Raw genomic sequence first — 19,770 nt, forward strand, 5'->3', positions numbered from 1 at the left:
GGAATGTAAGCAAGGGAGCTGTAATAAAAAACAAACAAACAAACAAAAAACTAGTGCAAGGCTTTTTCCTGTGATGTGATGTGAGCAGTTTTTGCAGAGTGTCAGTTGTTTAATCTGCACAAACTCTGACCAAAAGGAATCTGCAAATCTTACACAGGTGAATGTTTAAATAGATTCTTGATTTGGATATTTTCCGACTCAAGAATATTAAGGTTGAGAGCAGATATTAATGTCAGCAGGGTCATTCAAAATTTAATGAGAATTTTATTAATATTTTTTACATATTTAAATTAATTAGCCATTCAACATTCTCAATCTATAAAATTTTCTAAGAAAAATAAATAAATAAGAGAAATTTTGATGTATTTGCAGAAACCATTTGATCAGTTCTTCATGTTACGTTCTCTATGTAACTGACACTCTTGCTGGAGAGACGGTGTGTGTTTGTATGTGTCTTCTGCTTATTGAAGAAGGCCTTAAGTTTCTTCATAGGTAGCACTGCTGCGGGAAGGGCACCAGAGTGTGTGTGTGTATGTGTGTGTGTTTCTATGATAGCGACTGGTTGGCGAAGAAGGCCTTGGTCTCTCCACAGGTGGGGTTGGTGCACAGCGGGCAGCGGAGGGTCAGCTGGCGGGAACAGGGCTGGTTGGACTTCAGGTGGGACTGGACGAGGTCTGCCAGAGCCTGGACAGGACAGGACGAAAGACACGTTCATTAGCTCTGTGAAAACTTAGCTGTGTTTCTGTCACATTTCTGTCTGTTAGACGGAAAGAAGAAAACGCAGCCTTCTGGGAGTCTTAAGCATTACTGTCAGATTTCAGTCAGTGTGTGTGTGTGTGTGTGTGTGTGTGCTAATGTCTCAGCCAAACTGAGACATTTAAAGAAAGCTCACCCAAAAGTGAAAATTCAGTTTGAAGGTCAGGTTTAGTTTTTTAGTCCTCAACACACTGCTGGAGTTTCACACATGACCAATATACTTATCAAACAGAGGGAATTGGAGATAAAGGCCTGTCCCCAATACAAGCCTGCTTCAAATTAAGGCCTGTTACATTCTGCAGGTAAAATTTTCTCAGCTGGCTCTCAGCAAGACGATGAACAAGTAAATTTCACAAAATGGTCTTTAACAAAAGAAACTTAAGAGTATAGTGTATAGTGGTGAGCACCACTTCACTGTTAGTGAATGCATTAGTGTTGTGGAAATGTAAGCTAAGTACATTAAAGGTAATTTCATCATCTTTCTGTTTTTTACCTGAACTTTATCAGATATTTCTGATTTGTTTGAACATGCATATTATTTGATTACAACTTTTATTTGAAAATCTAGACTGTGCATAGACTTGAGATTTGGGTTTTTTACATGTCGTGTTATCTTTTACACAACATGCTGCTGTTGCTCTCCACAATAGAGAGAAGAAGAGGCAAACGATCATTCAAGGATTAGAGTGGAGGGACTTATAATTAACTGATCATAAAAGATAATAATTTGAACAAGGATTGATCAAAAAATGAACGCTCGACAACAGCCAGGCTCTGCAGTAAAAACCATGATGAATGTATTTTTCTTTATTTTCCAGCTGCTGCTGCTTGCAGACAGCAGCAGACTGATGCAGCTCACTGAGAAACTAAAACTACACCAAGGAAACCATCCTTCAGTAACTACCAACTAATCATCCTCAGGATATTGATTTATACACTCACACAAACACACACACACACACACACCAACACACACACACTCTCAGAGACTTGGCGAGGGGTCTCTGAGCGCGGCGGGTTTGACCAGCCAGCCAGCCGGGCGGTTCAGTTCTACTGTAGTCAGCTCTAAAGGTTCCCATTGATCTGCCCCCTTCCTTTAATAAACCCAACACACACACACACGCACGCACAGACACACACACACAGGGCTGTTAGAGCTGGAGGAGTTGCCTGTTGTGAGAAAGGTTGCGGGGTTGAGAATGAAGGGGGGGTTGGTGGGATGGAAGGAAGAAAGAAGACGAGGGAGACAAGGAAGGACAGAAGAAAGAGAAAGGTGGTAAGGAGGGAAGGAAGGAAGGAAGGCATCCATTTATTGACCATCACCTGCCTGGAGTTCACTTACTTCACAGAACCTTCTGCTGTTGTCTCCTTTTCTGTTATTAGAGTTATGCCTGCCTTCTTACAGTCTTCCCCTCTTTTTTAAGTTTCAGTCCTTTATGTATTTATCTTAATTCTTTTACCCCCTCCTGTTTACCCAGGCTTTTTTTGTTTTTGTTTGTTTTGTTCATTTTGGCCTCTATATAAGTCTGTTACTATCATAGACAGTAGACTTAGTAGACAGAGCCACTGCCATCCATTGGTTCAAAGATGACCATTTGAAACTCAGAGTTTGGCATTATGGAGGTTGCCATCTTGTTTTTTTGCAACCAGAGCATTCTTAGTACTGATGCGAGCGTGGAGCTGTTGGGTGACGTATGGTGACTTCAGCGGTGCTCGGTTTTGGCTCGTCCATTCAGCAGGAAATAACGTCAGTCTGCCTGGTCCCGATCTTTCTTGCATTACAACTAAACAGCACACTGAGAAATATGCATTGTCGTGACAGAATCTTGATCTATATTCTGTCCAGTTTGATCTCCTCTCGCCACCTTATCCTGTATCGAGGACAACCCTAGATTCGGGGTTAGGCTGCCTGGTCACAATCTTTATAATATTACAACTAAACAGTCACTAAATAATGTTTCTGAAAACATTTTAAGAGAGAAATACGCAACATAGTAACACAATAATGATCCATATTTGATCAATATGTTCTAGTTTGACAGTTTGACCTGAGTTTCATGAGCCTTGTGGGTTGTAGTGGACAGACACACTGAGAATGACCTGTCAATCACACAGCAGTCCCTCCCTAAAGCATACCCCACTTTCTCATCAGTTTTACTCTAAATCGTACCATAATATGCGCAAAATGATGCTGTATAAAAAAGTACTTGAAACTAGCAACTGAGAGCTCTTGAGGGAACTGTTTACTGAGGTCATAAATCAAGTGAGAAGTAGAATCATTTTCTCAGAAGACTTCATACAATCTGACTTATTTTTGCAGGCAGTGGACTTTCCCCCTGCTGGCTATGTGAAAGAATGCAGGGTTTAGGCACTTCCACATTGGCTCAGAGGCTACGTCCACTTCTTCTACTGTCCACGGTCACTCATTCTAAAATACAGTCATGTCTTTTATCAACAACTGCTGATTTTTCAAATTTTAAAATGTGATCGCCACATTTAAATAATCCGATAGTTCCCTACTGTATATGTCAGTGTTTATAATGTTTGTGAGCATAAGTCAGATCAGTGCGTGAAACATACCTTCATAAAGAGAGGGTTCCCATTCAGCGACTCTGCTCTCCTGATGTTCTCCACTCCACACTGAAGACAGAAAGGAACAGAGAAAGAAAAAGTTGTCACATGCATTTTTACTACTGAACCCAACGTGCAAGATGACCACAGTTGTTATGGAGCCGTTCTGCTTCCGGCTTTCTTAGTGTGTAGACGCTCTGCTGCTTGCGCTCCGCTTTGCTTACATTCTTTTGCGGATATACTTGTTTTTTCCTGCTAAAAGCTACAGAAAGTAGATCCTGGATACTTATAAATCACTGGGTTTTTAATTTGTGATAGATACAGAGGACTACTACCATATTTTTTGCCACTTTTTTCAAGTGTACGAACAGGGCTGAGGCACAGTGCAAGCCTTTTGCTGTGTCTGTGACTGGAGCCTGTGATTAAGACAAGGACAACATGGCAAAATCTGTGAGCTGCACAGAGTGTGAGCGACTAACCGAGACGATAAGGCAGCTTCAAAAGAAGAATGAAACACTACAACAAATTCGTGAGAGTGAGCAGTTCATTGACTCTGTGGCAGCTACTATACAAGGTGCTGATGGACAGACTTCTATATACGGAAATACATCAAATGTGGAGCATACCACTGCTGACCTGGCTGACACAATCCCATGGATATGTCCTAACACCACCGGAGCAGCTGCAGAGGCTCCCAAACTGGCCTTTCCTAACGACTCTTCCTACTGGCACAGGACTGGTGCTCGACCAAAAGCATCAACTCCGGCTAGATCTTGGGCTGATGTTGTTAGACCCACAGGCAAATCCAGCAGGCAATCAGTCAGGAGAGCCCCAATGCTCACCCCTCCACTCGAACTGTCTCTACAAAACAGGTACGATGCACTGGCTCCAAATGAAATGTGTGATAATACTAACTACACGAATCCCAGGGAAGCCAATCACACTCGTGGTATTAAGGCTATCCAAAATCCAAACAATAGCCCAAAAAACAATGCTAGACGAAGGGCCAGAAAAAACCTTGCTAACTCCACACCTGAGAAGCCAAGGGCAAAGAGAAATATCCTCAACCCCACATCTGATCAGCCAGACACCATCCTGATCGGGGACTCAATAACTAAGCATGTAAGAATGGCAAAGACTGAAAATCTAACAGTGTCTGGCACATCTGTCAGGGAGCTAACAGAGCTGTTGCCAGTGATCCTCTCTACACACCCAAGTAACATGAGGATCATTATCCACGCTGGGTCTTTTGATATTCTTCGAAGGAAAACTGGCTCTGAGACCCTAAAAAAGGATTTTTCCCTGCTCCTGGAGAAACTGACTGATTGTCAGTCACAAAATGTGTTCATTTCTGGCCCCATTCCAACTCTGGGGAAAGGAATTGAGTCTTTCACCAGACTCCTTGCCCTGAATACATGGTTGACATCGGCGTGCTTCACTCATGGGATAAAGTTTATTGACAATTTTAACATCTTTTGGAACTGTAAGGACCGCTTTCAGCGAGATGGGATTCATCCAAACATCACTGGATCCAGACTACTCGGGGCCAACCTACGTCATGCTCTTGGAAAGCCAAACCAAAACAAGAATGGACAGATAAGAGCCAAGGACAAACACGGGGCACAGAGACAGACAACCTGCATCTCTCCCCCTTCACCTGACCCTCTGCTCCACATCACCCAAGGCATTCAGAGGATGTCCCTGTCCCAGTCAAGGATTCAACAACCCCCCTCCTGCCCTCCACCACAACCACCACAGAGCCAGCGTCAATCCTCCCCACCACCACCGCAACCACCATGGAACCAGCATCAACCTTCCCCTCCTCCACCACGCTCACCAATCAAGCTCACCCTGAAGCTTAGTCAAACTGACAAACTCTTAAATAGCAGCCCCAGACCCAATCACCCAGCTGCTTGTCAGAGATGAGACAGACCCCATGCCGCTTCCTTAAACATACCGGCAATCTTAAATAGCCGGTGGCATGGTCAAACACATCTTGAGATTGAAAAGTATCAGCCAGAGGCGTCTCCAAGGTCTGTCATTCCTGTTTTGACTAGCATCAGGAAAAACAATGTGTATTCAAAACGCACAGCTATGTTACCTAATCTGATTCCAGTTATGCGTCAGCCACAGACTGTGTCAGATAACAGCATTAGTACACTAAACTTTGCTTTATTAAATATCAGGTCTCTGGCTGGCAAGTCACTATTAATTAATGATTTTATTATCAACAAAAACCTTGATTTTATGTTTTTAACTGAAACTTGGTTAAATGAAAACAATAGCGCAGCAGTTCTTATTGAAACAGCCCCCCCAAACTTCCATTTTATCAGCTCAGTTAGACAACTTAGGAAAGGAGGTGGAGTAGCCACTTTATTCAAGGATGTTTACCAGTGCAAACAGTTATCATATGGGAAGTTTGAGTCTTTTGAATATGTAGCACTGCAGTTGAGATCCTCCTGTCGAGCAGTATTAGTAACCATTTACAGGCCACCAAAATATAGTGCACACTTTGTTGATGACTTTTCTAGACTCTTGTCTGTTGTGTGTATTGATTTCAACTGTGTTGTTATAGTGGGTGATTTTAATATTCATATTGATAATCCCAAAGATGGCAGTGCAAAAGAACTTTTCTACATCCTGGACAACTTTGGACTTTCCCAGCATGTAACAGATCCAACACACAATAAGGGACATATTTTAGATCTAATTATTTCCAAAGGGCTCAACATTTCTGAGGTTGTGGTGACTGATGTTGCCTTTTCTGATCATTACTGTGTTTTCTTTAAAATGGCCATCTCCGCTAACACCAGTAAAACTACAACAGAGGTGATCAGAAAACGCTATATCAACGAAAACACCTGTACACTATTCACCCAGGATTTTACGCCTACACCAGCTCTGCCCTCAGTCTCTGTCGATGATCTGGTTCATAGTTTTAGCTCTAAAGCTATGAATATTATGGACACTGTTGCTCCTATGAAGGTCAAAGTTGTCTCTGGTAAGAAAAAAGCACCATGGAGGAATGCCACACTGATAAAAGCTCAAAAAAGAGAATGTAGAAAAGCAGAACGCAGGTGGCGAAAAAACAAACTCCAGGTTCATTATGACATCTATAAGGAAAGTCTGCGCATCTATAACTTGGAGCTAAAAAGGGCAAGGCAGTCCTTTTTCTCTGAGATTATCAACAAAAATAACAACAATGCACGGACCTTATTCACTGTTGTTGACAGACTGACAAACCCCCCAGCATCAGTCCCTCCTGAACTGCTGTCCACCAAGGGATGCAATGACTTTGCCTCTTTTCTTACAGACAAGATTTTAAAGATAAGACAGACAGTCCACACAGTGGCTATTTCACCTATTTCACCTGTGCCTCATAACACTGCTCCAGGTAATTTAGCACTTTTTCACCCCTTAGATTATGCAACTTTGACGGACACAGTCAGAAATCTTAGGTCCACTACCTGCTGCCTCGACACTCTGCCTACAAGCTTTTTTAAGGATGTTTTTAACTGCATAGCATCAGATATACTTCAGATAGTAAACAGTTCTCTTCAGTCAGGCCTTTTTCCAACGGCCCTGAAGACCGCAGTCATTAAACCTCTTTTAAAAAAGCCTAACCTGGATGCCTCAGTAATAAACAATTACAGGCCCATATCAAACCTACCTTTTTTAGGAAAGATAATTGAAAAGGTTGTTTTTCAGCAACTTAATGCCTTCTTGGTGCAAAACAATTTCTTTAATGTCTATCAGTCTGGATTTCGAGCACATCACAGCACTGAGACTGCACTTGTAAAAGTTCTGAATGACATTCATCTGAGCAGTGATGCATCAAAGATTTCAGTTCTGGTATTACTGGATCTCAGTGCTGCATTCGACACAGTCGACCATAAGACTCTGCTCGACAGACTTGAAAAGTGGGTGGGACTTTCTGGTACTGTGCTAAATTGGTTTAAATCTTATTTACAAGACAGGGATTTCTTTGTGTCACTTGGCAATTATGAATCTGTGCGAACAAAAATGACATGTGGAGTTCCTCAAGGGTCCATTCTTGGGCCTCTTCTCTTCAACATTTATATGCTCCCTCTTGCTCAGATTATGGAATATCACAACATCTCCTACCATACTTATGCAGATGACACACAACTCTATATTACAGTGTCACCAGATGACTACAGTCCCCTACATCTGTTAAATAAGTGCATTGATGAAATCAATACATGGATGTGCCAGAATTTCCTACAACTAAACACAGACAAAACTGAGATAGTTGTTTTTGGCCCTAAAGAACAAAGATCAAAAGTCAGTGCTCACCTTGAATCCATGACGCTAAAACCTAAAAATCAAGCCAGAAATCTTGGTGTCATTCTGGACTCAGACCTAAATTTCACCAGTCACATAAAGACAATTACTAAATCAGCCTACTACCACCTTAAAAACATAGCAAGAATTAAAGGATTTCTGTCTGGGGAAGATACAGAAAAACTTGTTCATGCTTTCATTTTCAGCAGGCTGGACTATTGTAACGGTGTCTTCACAGGTCTGAGTAAAAAATCAATCAGACAACTGCAGCTCGTCCAGAACGCTGCTGCCAGAATCCTCACCAACACCAAGAGAGTCGAGCACATTACACCAGTGCTTAAATCACTACACTGGCTTCCCGTGTGTCAAAGGATAGACTTTAAAATCTTGTTACTAGTTTACAAAGCACTAAATGGTCTCGGGCCTAAATATATCTCTGATTTGCTTATACGTTATGAAGCACCAAGACCCCTCAGATCATCTGGAACAGGTTTACTCAGTGTTCCCAGGATCAGAACCAAACAAGGTGAAGCAGCCTTTAGTTTCTGTGCTCCCCACCTGTGGAACAAACTTCCAGAACACCTGAGGTCAGCTGAAACTGTCGGTTTATTTAAATCAGGTCTTAAAACATTACTGTTTACTGCAGCCTACCAGTGAAGTGGATACGTTACATATTTTTAGGATAATCTGTAGCTATTGTTTTTATATTTGTCTGCTGTCGCTTTTGTTTTATGTTTGCTTCTCTCTTTATATGCATTTCTGTAATGTTTTAAACTATTTATTGTCCTGCTTTTAGCTTTTGTTTTTAATTATCTCAAATGCAATTTTAATGCTCTTTTATTGTTTCTAATTTAATGCATTTTCAAGTTCTGTAAAGCACCTTGAATTGCCTTGTGTATGAATGGTGCTATATAAATAAAATTGCCTTGCCTTGCCTTGCCTACAGAACAGGTTAGGCTACGTCCACACTGAAGAAATATCATTAAATGAAGTTCAACATTCAAGGTGATGATGTGGAAAAGTGTTTTCATTTTGTCAGCCGAGGACTTCAAGACAGAGTATTTTGTTCTAAGTTTCCAATTATCTTGAACAAGTCTTTGCTGTGAAACTCCTCTTGACTGTGGACACACTGAAATGGTCCAGACAGTGTGTGTTGTGTGATATATCTCATCTTTGTGAGGACCAGTTGAAAACCTTTGGAAAGTGAAGATATTTTTGAAAATTGAGGACATGTTTGGAAAATGAAGGCATGGGTGCAAAGTGGGGACATGATTGGTAAATAAGGTTACGACTGATAAGTGAGGACATGTATAGGAGGTGGGGACGTGTTTGGATAGTGTGGAAACATTTGGAATATGAAGACTTGTTTGTAAAGCCAGGACATGATCAGTAAATGAGGACATGACGGGAAAGTCGGGACACGACTGGTTAGTGAGGACATGACTGGTAAGTGAGAAGATGTTTAGCAAGTGCAGACACCTTTGGACAGTGAAGTCTTGTTTGGAAAGCGAGGACATGATCAGTAAATGAGGACATGACAGGAAAGTGAGGACACGATTGGTAAGTGAGGACATGTTTGCAAAGTAGGGACAGGTTTGAAAGTGAGGACATCTTTAGACAGTTTGGGTTAAAATTAGGGCTTGGGAATGAGATATGTCAGGGTTCTCACAAGTATAGAAGTACAAACATCTCTGTGTGTGTTTGTGTGTGTGTCTTTGTGGCACCAGTCACATTGATTGGTGGTCACCTCACTGGTGCCTTTACACAGACAGAAGACACAGGACACACAGCTACAGCTGACACACACACTTCTGCTGACCTAAACTCTACATCAAGTCTCAAGTTAAACCATCATCAGTGGTTCCAACACAAAGAACACAAATGAGTGAAGAGCAGGACTGGTTGATTTCTGATTGGTCTCCTTCCTACCAGGCTGTCAGATGTTCCAGTTTTATGATAATGAGCTTGCAGAGACTTGAACGTTGCTGCAGAAGGGTAATTAAAACAAAACACAACCAAGTTTCTCTTTTAAATACAAATACTGTTCTCAGTCACTCTCTTCTACTTTGCTGTTTTGTTTTTGGTCTTTTTGGTTTGTTTGGTTTAGTTTCTGTCGAAGACAGTCCTGAATGTCTTGCACATGTTTTACAGGAACCATTCCAGCAGTGATTCTTATCATTGCAGACTTCACCCTCTCACGGCAGACTATTCTTCACCTTATTACAGTCAGCTCTTCATATTCTTATAGCAAACTCTTCTTATGCACGACTCAGCTTCCGCTACTTCCTAACCATCTTCATACAGCAGACTCTTCTTCTTCTTTACCTTCTAACAGCACTCGTCTTCTTCTTCTTTACCTTCTTACGGCACTTGTCTTCTTCCTTACCTTCTTACGGAAGATTCTTCTTCTTTACCTTCTAACAGCAGACTCTTCTTCTTAACCTTCTTACAGCACTCTTCTTTACCTTCTAATAGCACTCGTCTTCTTCTTTACCTTCTTACGGCAGACTCTTCATCTTCTTATGACAGACTCTTTTTCTTCACCTTCTTATGGCAGCATTATTGTTTTCATTTTCTTAAGGCAGAGTCTTCTTCCTCTTCATCTTCTTACAAGAGACTCTTTTTCTTCTTTACCTTTCCACAGTAGACCTTCAGCTTCTTCTGGCGGGCTGTTCTTTCTCTTGTGCACATTTAAATAATAAAGTGAAACCAATGCCTGCTAGGAAGCAAAGAATTAATCCTAAATGCTGATTGACAATTTGAAACATTATTGAATAAACACAATTTGAATCCACCTCTACACCTTTGCCTTACCAGCAGTGTTCAGCCTCTCCTTGTCTCACCACAGCCATGTCATGCTTTGCACACTTCACTGTCCCAGCAGATCCAAGCTGTTCAGTCAGCGTCTGTCTGCATAGTTAACATGGGTTTTTCCCTCTTCCTTACCTCCTCCCCCAGCACTTGTCCGTACTCGATGTCTAGCTCGTGTAAAGTCTCTATGTGGTCGGATGTGAAAGCGATGGGAACCAGCAGGATGTTCTTCTTCCCTCGCTCACACAGACCTTTAATCACCTCGTCTGTCTGGGGGCCAAGCCACGGCATGGGCCCCACCTGAACGGGCAAACACAGGACATGACAACAGTTTAATTCCAGTGAGGTGGGGAGTGTGTTGTGTTGATAGAACAGGGCAGTTCATCCATCTGGTCAAACCCTCTGATACAGACTGAAACTACTGCTCAGACTTCCATGATGATTCCTGTTCATGGTCCCTAGAGGACGGTTCCTTTTGATTTTCATAACCTCATTTGCTCTAACTTTAAGGACAAACTTACATTATTCAAACAGGATTTCTATTATGGATCTTCTGTTATGTCCTCATATTGTGCAGGTTTTCACAGTGTAAGTATTTATACATATGTCTAGTTTGTTTTCTGCTCCACAGGAAGCCAGCAACACTTCTCAGTCCTCTTCTATTGTGAACAGCTGATTGGCTGCAAGTCCAATTCATGCGATGTGTGAATTTTATAAACCGTCAGCCACTGTGACCTGAAGACGAAGAGCTATGAGGTTTCCTGCTCAGATGTAGCTGCAGTATTAGACGGACGAGTGGCTCCATCTTGTGGTGAAAATTAACCATTCTAGTAGTAGTTACATACATAGGTAGAGATAACTGTGAATACTACTGCAGAAAACATACAAGTGGTCTGCTTAAAAAGATCAGACATCAGGTCAAACTGGAGACTATTCTCAGAATTAGGAACAAATGTCTTGCTGTTTGAGGGATGTCTTGTCTTTTGCACCGCCCTTTCCACTTGCCTTAGTCGAGCTGCTCTGGCACGTCTTCAGCTTGTACAAAGTGCAGCAGCTAGGCTGTTAACTAGGACAGGTCATAGGTCGCACATCATCCCTATTTTAGACCTGCTGTGCTGGCTGCCAGAAGACTGTTTTAATCGCTTACAGGTAGGGATGCACTGATCTGATAAGGGCTGTAACTAACAATTATTTTCATCATCGATTAATCTGCCAATGTTTTCTCAGTTCATCAGTTATTACTCAATTAGTGGTTTGGTCCGTAAAATGTTAACAAATGGTGAAAAATGTTGATCACTGTTCTCCAAAGCCCAAGCTGATGTACTCAAATGCTTTGTCTTGTCCAAAACACTTACTGCCATAGAGGACTAAAGAAACCAGAAAATATTCACATTTGAGACACTGATATCAGAGAATTTTTTAGTCAAAAAAACAAACAAACAAAAAAAAAAAAACTTAAAACGATTAATCACTTATCAAAATAGTAGTAACAGTTGCAGCTCTAGATCCAATGGCCAAAATCAATGGCATTGAACAGCTTGCTAGAAAAAAAGCATAATCCGATACAATCCATTAATCTAAACTATCACATGAATGCTAAACTATAAGATACACTGAGTGCTGAGTTAAAGCCACATTTTCCACTGGAATTATAATTACTTTGTTATGCTTAGTACTACATATAATTACAAGAGATTTAAAGAAACTTGCACTTTTAATTCCATTTTGAATGTCTGAACAGTGCTAACCAATCAAAATTGCTGCAAAAAGTTCTGCGTGTGTCTTTTAAATAAAAAGAAGCAGCAGTACTGCATTACTGAGTCATGCAGTGGGCTGTGGATTTCTTCCTTCATGCCAGCAGAATATTTGTTTCACAGTTTGAGCATGTTTTTAGATGGCTATTTAAAACAAATTGCACCCATACAAACCTATTATTAACAGCTTAGTTGTTTAAAAAACAATATGTAGCTGTTGTGAGTGTAAAAATGAGTACAGCAGTCCATACAGAGCAGGCATATCTAAACTGGCTGCAGGTTTTCATTCCTATGAAGCCGGAGCACACCAGGCTAGAGTCATTTAATCAACTGATTTCTGCATTCAGACAGCTGATTAGTCGACTCAGAACATGACTGATATAGAGAGTTGGAGCCTTAGACTGTATATTAATTTGGTTGAAATCCTGTTTAACATACGACCTACGATTGCAGCGAGTTGTTTCCACTGCCTCTTCCTTCCCAGATACAGCACAGACAGACAAGCAACGATGAGTCCTCCACTGTTGACAAGTTGATCAGCTGTTTATAACCGTCAGTTGTCTGTAAATACAGTTAAGCCTGTTGTCCTGAAAACAAAAGCCCACTGCTCTGAAATAACACAATCTGAATGTTGACTTAAGTAGCTGCCTGCCAAACTCCATTCACATTTTGCTCCATTTAACAGTTACTAACATCTACAAGATTATTATTGTTTATGACTCGTTTATAACTCCCTTCAACTGAGTCTGCTGACTGATTCAAACAGAAGCTAAAAACCCACTTCTTCTTCAGGTTGGCTTTTCTATAATTCTGAGTGTTTGACCAGGGTGCAGCCTGGCTGCTGTATGCTTTTTATGGTCACACTGTGATGATCTTAGAAAGCATGTGCTTCATGCTTTTGTGTTTGTGCTTCCCGGTACTGATGTTGATGGAAAGCACTTTATATCTTGGGTTTTAAAAGGTGCTATATAAATAGTTTTAAAAGTTTTCAGATTTCAGCACCACACCACACTTAACTATTTCAGCTGTTATCTTATGGAGCCATAAAATTATAACTTTAACCTACACTTAAATAATCAAGACCGACAAGCTTTTCTATTAGTAGTTTGCTTTTATGTGATTTCAAAGCTGTTTCAATCTATGAAATAAAGTAAGGTTTTCATAATGCCTGAATAAAAATGTTTAATTTCAGAAACCTCTCTGTTAAACAAAAGCTGTTAATATATTGCGCCACTACGTCTCTAATTGGCTATAAGTTTATCGTTCATACTTAAATAAAATAATAATCAAAATATAGTAAATAGAACCCCTGAAACCCACCAGCATTATCTCTCCCTTATTCAAATGTATTATGAATACACATCACAATGACATTTACTGTAGACCAACAGTTTATGTGTGTGGTACATGTAATAGGGGGGTCAGGACTGTAAGAAAGTTTAAAAAGCAACATACACACACAGCGTCCCCGTAACCATAGAAACTGAACAGCACCTCTGCATCTTGCTTTTCATTTAGACCGTGTACTATATAGAAGCAGGTCAGAGCAGCCACAAAACCCAAGCTGCAGCCACTTCATCTGCACACCGGCATCATGCAGATTTTTCTTTATTCCGTGTGACGCAGGAGGTTCTCAACAAAACACAGTAAAAATAATAAAAATAAATAAGCCTTTAACAGCCCCTGAGCAGAGACGTGGCTCATGTGATCAAGTGAAACAGGCGATAAATCTGTAGCACATGCAGTGCAATGAAACCCGGGATAAAATCATCAATAATAATAACATACTATATTCTTTAGATCAAGTGGTTGCCTTCACATTCAAGTCAATATTATGCCTATTAGAGCTGCAATGATTAACTGATTATTAAACTAATCACCAACTATTTTGATAATTAATCAATACAATTAAATTATACTGTAAACTGCAGACAGGTATTATAAACTGTGACCAAATAAGGTTAATGATGCAGGACAGGTAGAGCATTAAGACTCTCAGGACAAACTGGTACAGTTCTGCTGGTTGTCTGTGTCACTATTGCTCAGTTTCAGCAAACAACCACTAGGTGATGCCACAGGCTTATATTTTACCCTGATATGACAGTTCACCGTCTGTCTTTGTGTGTGTGTGTGTGTGTGTGTGTGTGTGTGTGTGTGTGTGTGTGTGTGTGTGTGTGTGTGTGTGTACTCACCCTGGACTGCCACACCAGTCTGTAAGGGTTACAGTGTCCCAGTCTCTCCATGACTCTTTGAACTGTGGCTCCCACCTCCTGAGGATACGGGTCGCCTCTGTTTACAACCTGCACAGACACACAGCGGCAGCACTGTCAGTAGTAGTAAGAGTATCAGTATCAGTAGCAGGGCTGCAACTTACAATTACTTTCATAGTTTGATCTATAAAATGTCAGAAAATGGTGAAAAATATTGATCAGTGCTTCTAAATGCCAAAGAGTCCTTAAATGTCTTGTTCTGCCCACAACCCAAAGATATTCAGTTTATCGTCATAAAAGAGTAAAGAAACCAGAAAATATTCACATTTCAGAAGCTGAAATCAGAGAATTATGTATTTCCTTCAATTAAAACATCACCCAAACCGATTAATCGATGATAAAAATAGCCTGGCAGTGACTAGAGCTACATGATCTGGTAGGAAAAAGTCATACTGCGATTATTTTGACTGAAATGTGATATTAGTGGAAATGATCAGTGTTGCCAGGTTATCTTTGCAGCACTACATTACCTCATTAAAATCAGCCCCCTCCAGGATTTTATGGGCTTTTTTGGGGGAGACTGTTGTGGCCTAAAATGTCTGACTTAACAGCAACTTTTCTAAAAATCTGAAATGCATGTTGCAAAAACAAATGTTGAAAATTTTGTTCCAGTGAGAATAAAACCGCATCTTGTTCTGAGTCTTCTTCAAAAAGGCTTGAAGAGCAACTGTGAGGTATTCCACAAATTTTTAAGTTAAAACTCAAGTAAGCACAAAATTATAGAATATATGATATATAGTGTGCAGAACATTGATAAATGTGAATTACAATGACAAACTTTGTGTTCTTTTTCAGTAATTGTGACAAAATACAAATAAAAATAGACAATAATGATAAAACACTGAGTCAATTCTGCTATGATTGGTGGAACTGCAGGAAACTATGATGATTGGTCAAATTTGCACAAAAGTTGTGCTGAATGGACTAAATTGCAAGGTTGTGAAGAATTTACAGTGATTGATTGCGTTATTTGTTGTGATTGCAACTTTCTGGAGGGACTGTGTGATGCCTTTTTGCCATATTGCAATTTTATTGCAATTGCGATGAATGGTGCAGCCCTCCATCTGACTCGTAAAAACCCGTAACCTGTAAAGTTTTACTGTTTTCTGGTGGTTCTGGTGTAAACTGTGGTTGTACATACAGTGAATCCCTTCACAGTGTTGCAATAATGAAGTCCACACCAGTCTGGTTTCAGAGGTAAACACGGTATTGTTACTGCAATTTCCTTAGTTGTAAGTTATATTGTATCTGATGTTGACAAAGTGAAATATTGCGCTGCTCTCTGTGTTAAACAAAAGCATCTGATGCCAGATTACACAGCTGAGTGGAAAGACAAGTAGAAGAAGAGTTTGGAGAATATCTGATCCAGAGCATTATTCAAGATGAAAAAACATACAAGATTAAAAACTATATGAATTAGTGGAATTATGCTTCAGAGGAATCAAAAAATTACAAGATAAAGAGAGAGACAAATATGCTTGAATGTGTAGCATTTGACAATGTTAAACCAGCTGTGTAGCATAAAGGATTCAAACAGTGGTGAAGTAAGGGAATGACAGTTTGGTACACCTTAAAGAAGGATGGAGAGATTCCAGAGCATGAAGATAAATATGATTTGTATAGGTTCCTACAACTAAGGGACTATTATGAGAAAGAAATCAAGAAAATGGAAATGAATAGTGTGATTCAAAATTATAATCAGTTCTTGGAAAGAAAGAAAAATTGGAATTAAATCTGCTGTATATCAATAATTGATGACAAATGGGAATCAGAATTTAACACAAAAAATTCAGATGATGATTGGCAAGACATGGACAATTCATCAGACATCCACCGAATAACTGATATGGAGGGAATTCTTGAGGAAAAATCTGTTTCTTTATTTCGCCAGTCATTTAAACCACTGTTTATAGTGGTTGTCTGTTTTGTTGGTAATTTTCAAATTTGTTAGAGAAGGCTGCATCTTGTGTTTTACCCCAAAAAAGCCCAACCAGAGACAAGGACTGCATTCACTATAGCTAGAAGTCCTATCTGTACTGGGCTTTATGAATTTGAAAAAAAAAAAAGAGATTTTCTGACTGATACTGCAACTGCAATATGACTTGTAATATTAGACGTAATGATAATTTTTCCATCATTATTCTTATTTTGATTTAAAAACTAAACTTAACTAAAATGACTACTCTGTGATTTTTTTTTGCAGGAATCTGATTTGTAGGAGTTGAAAATTGCAGGATGCCATATTGTGATTTTGATTAAATTTTGATCAACTGTGCTGCCCTTATTGTGTCAATTACATTTTTACTTAAATGTAACAATGCCTGCATGTATCATCCCTGTTAAAGAAAGAAAGAAAGAAAGAAATGTATCATGGTACTTACAGCCATAGGGAGTGAGTGTGCTGAGAACAGAATGACAACGTCGTCTCTCTTCTCTTGTGGAAACTTCATCAGCTCGTTATTGACATGTTCTGCAAAACACTGAGGACACACACACACACACACACACACTGAACATTTGTTGTATTTCATGAAGTTTTTTTTGTATCATGTTTTACTGAAATGCCCATCTTCAAGTGATCAAAAACATGGTTCTGACCGGTCACTGAAACATGTTGAGGTCTAAAAATACAGCCACGCTTGTTAGTTGCTATGACTACCAACCACGGCTACATTCGGCTCATTAGTTGCTATGACGACCTTTTGCCCTAGCCAGTTTATTTTCCGATTTTTTTTGTTCTCTCTGAGAGAGGGAAGAGCCTGACTGCCACTTTGGTTAACTGTGTGTGTCTGTGTGTGTGTGTGCGTGTGTGTGTGTGTCTAACCTCCACCAGCAGAGGGTGTGTGGGCCAGCGGTCAATGACACTCCAGCTCATTTTTGGCCTCTCGCCTCTGTTGCTGTAGTAACGGTAGATGGCATTCAGACTGCTGCCTGTTAACACAACAAACAAACACGTTAATGTTACAAATATGTTCCGTTACACAACAAGCTCCCTGTCGACCTCAAAGCAGCTCCACACAGCGTGAAGTTGGCTTTCTGTGTCGATTCTGCTGCAAAGCTACCTGTGTATTTAGAGCTTGGGAACCACAAATGTGAACTGCATTTCCCATTTTACTTGTTTACCTCTATTTGATGTCATTAAAATGCCTTTTGTTATACTCTGTTTGGCAGGTGTAGTTTGGTAGAAGATGGGGCTGCATGACATGGTTAAAATAAGTCATACTGCAAATAATTTGACTGAAACTATGATTGCAATATGCATTTTGTTTAGTGGGAATGATTATTTTTGCATTATAATTTTATTTTTTACAGAAAAAATTGTGATGATGTGATATCTGTTGGGGTCTGAACCAAACAAACATGTTTTCTTACATCTGGAAAATAAGATTTTTAGGTCAGGGCGTCTCTGCAGCACTACAGTACTTCATTATATTCCTGTTTTGACACGCATTTTTCCTTTTTAAAAGAAAATTGCGATTTGGTTCAGCGATTTGGATATTACACGTGGCCATATTGTATTTGGATAACAAAGCCACTCATTGTGCAGCCCCAGTAGAAGGTGAGTAGATCCTACATGAACCTGCTCACAACAAGGTGTGTAGATTATCTTGAGTAACTAGGCCTGGAAAGAGACATTGCTGTTGATTTTTTCCGATGTATGTCAGAAAAAAAACATCCTTATTATGAAAGATTCAAGTGGAACCTCTTGCATGTGCTCATCTGTCCTAATGGACACACCAGTAAGCTGAATTACATCCTTGAACCAGAGCATCCTAAATATTCTTGATATTTTTTGGTGTTTTGAGCACCTCAAGCTGAGTACCATTTATTATTATTAACAGACCTCTGTAGATGACTTCATACTGGCCAGAGGAAAACTATGTTGTTTTGATTTTGGGTTGAACTGTCTGGTTAAACCAGCAGCTTTGCTTGCATCTTGTTTTCAAGAACTTTTAAGTGGTGCTGACTCCTGTCATGAGCAGAAGGGAACAGGGTGGGTAACAATCTGGGTGTGGCACTAACACTAACGGCCACAAACATCTTTTTTATCTTCATCTTTTTTTTTTCTTTTTTCAATAAATTCAACCCAGGAGATCTTCTGACGAGGTGTAACTTACTTCTGAACGGCTTCAGTGCACAAAATGAGCATTATGACTACTGTAAAGCAGCTGCACTGAGGAGATTTTGTGTAATCTTAGGTATTCCTTTACTTCGATATGCTTAATTGGCATGCTTTATAAACAATATTGCCATGGCGCTAATGATACAATAAAAAGAGCAGTACACATTAATTCAATAATGATATTTAAGAAAAAGGAAAAACATAGGTCATAAAAAATAATTCATTTAGTAAGATAAGACGAATACATAAAGAAAAAGCACAGAAAATGGGTTTAAACCAGTAAATGTGTGTGTCTTTTCTGTATGTCTATTAGAATGATCAAGATAGATTTGTCACATTCAGTGACATTATTCATGATCATATTTATGAGAGTCACCTGTGGTGGAGCAGCTGTACTGAGGATACTGTGTGAAGGCCACAGCTCTCTCCACTCCGTCTTTCTCCATCTCCTCGATGGCGTCCTCCGTCAGTGGGTGAACGTACCGGAAACCGATGTAGAACTTGTGCGGAGCTGCGGAGACGAGAGAGACGGACAGAGTCTGAATAATCAAATTAATACAGCCAGGGACATAAAGGGAAGCTATAATGGACATGATCAGTTTCCAGATGGCTGCCTGTTATCAGTGAGGTGTGTGCAGGCGTGTGAGGGACACTCCTTCACTGTCTCACTATCTGTGCTTCACACACACACTTTGCAGCTAACAAGCGATTCCACTGGGTGGAAACACTGCAGTTCTGTTGACAGCAATATTTACATGCTGGCATGTCTTCTCGGATGTATTCTGAAGTACCAAAACACAAGACGGACTAATCCAGGACTTTCTAAAGTTGCCAAAATGCACAAAACTCTCCATTTAAAGATGGATGATGTGTCTCAACTAGAGCAACAAAGATTACTAGACAGTTGGCAACTATTAAATTACTCTGATAACTGATAACTGATTAATAAATCAAAAAAAGTCAAAATTCTGATTCCTGCTTCTTCAATGTGTATATTTTGTGGTTTCTTTACCCCTCTGTAGACAGTGAGCAGAGTATTTTTTTGGTTTGCTGAGATAACATGTTTGAGGATGTCACCTCGGGCTTTGGGAAACACTGACTGACATTTTGCACACCAAACAACTAATCGATTAGTTGAGGAAATCCTCAACAGATTAATTGATAATGTAAATAATCATTA

At 40.0% G+C, this 19,770-nt stretch overlaps 1 protein-coding gene across 1 annotated transcript in view; it reads right to left on the reverse strand.

Moving 5' to 3' along the window:
- Positions 1-244: 244 nt before the first annotated feature.
- The window catches only part of fech (ferrochelatase), a 29,913-nt gene continuing 10,387 nt past the window's right edge, over positions 245-19,770 (reverse strand). Inside the window, exons 5-11 of the mRNA XM_084746184.1 lie at positions 18,967-19,101; positions 17,292-17,398; positions 16,849-16,947; positions 14,390-14,497; positions 10,579-10,743; positions 3,337-3,396; positions 245-684 (exon numbers count right to left, since the gene is read on the reverse strand). Of these exons, the coding sequence (XP_084602310.1) occupies positions 547-684; positions 3,337-3,396; positions 10,579-10,743; positions 14,390-14,497; positions 16,849-16,947; positions 17,292-17,398; positions 18,967-19,101 (812 nt within the window). The 3' untranslated portion in view covers positions 245-546. The remainder of the gene's footprint in view (positions 685-3,336; positions 3,397-10,578; positions 10,744-14,389; positions 14,498-16,848; positions 16,948-17,291; positions 17,399-18,966; positions 19,102-19,770) is intronic.

This window comes from Lutjanus erythropterus, chromosome 20 (assembly GCF_056507025.1).
Source record: "Lutjanus erythropterus isolate fLutEry1 chromosome 20, fLutEry1.hap2, whole genome shotgun sequence".
Lineage (NCBI taxonomy): Eukaryota > Metazoa > Chordata > Actinopteri > Lutjaniformes > Lutjanidae > Lutjanus > Lutjanus erythropterus.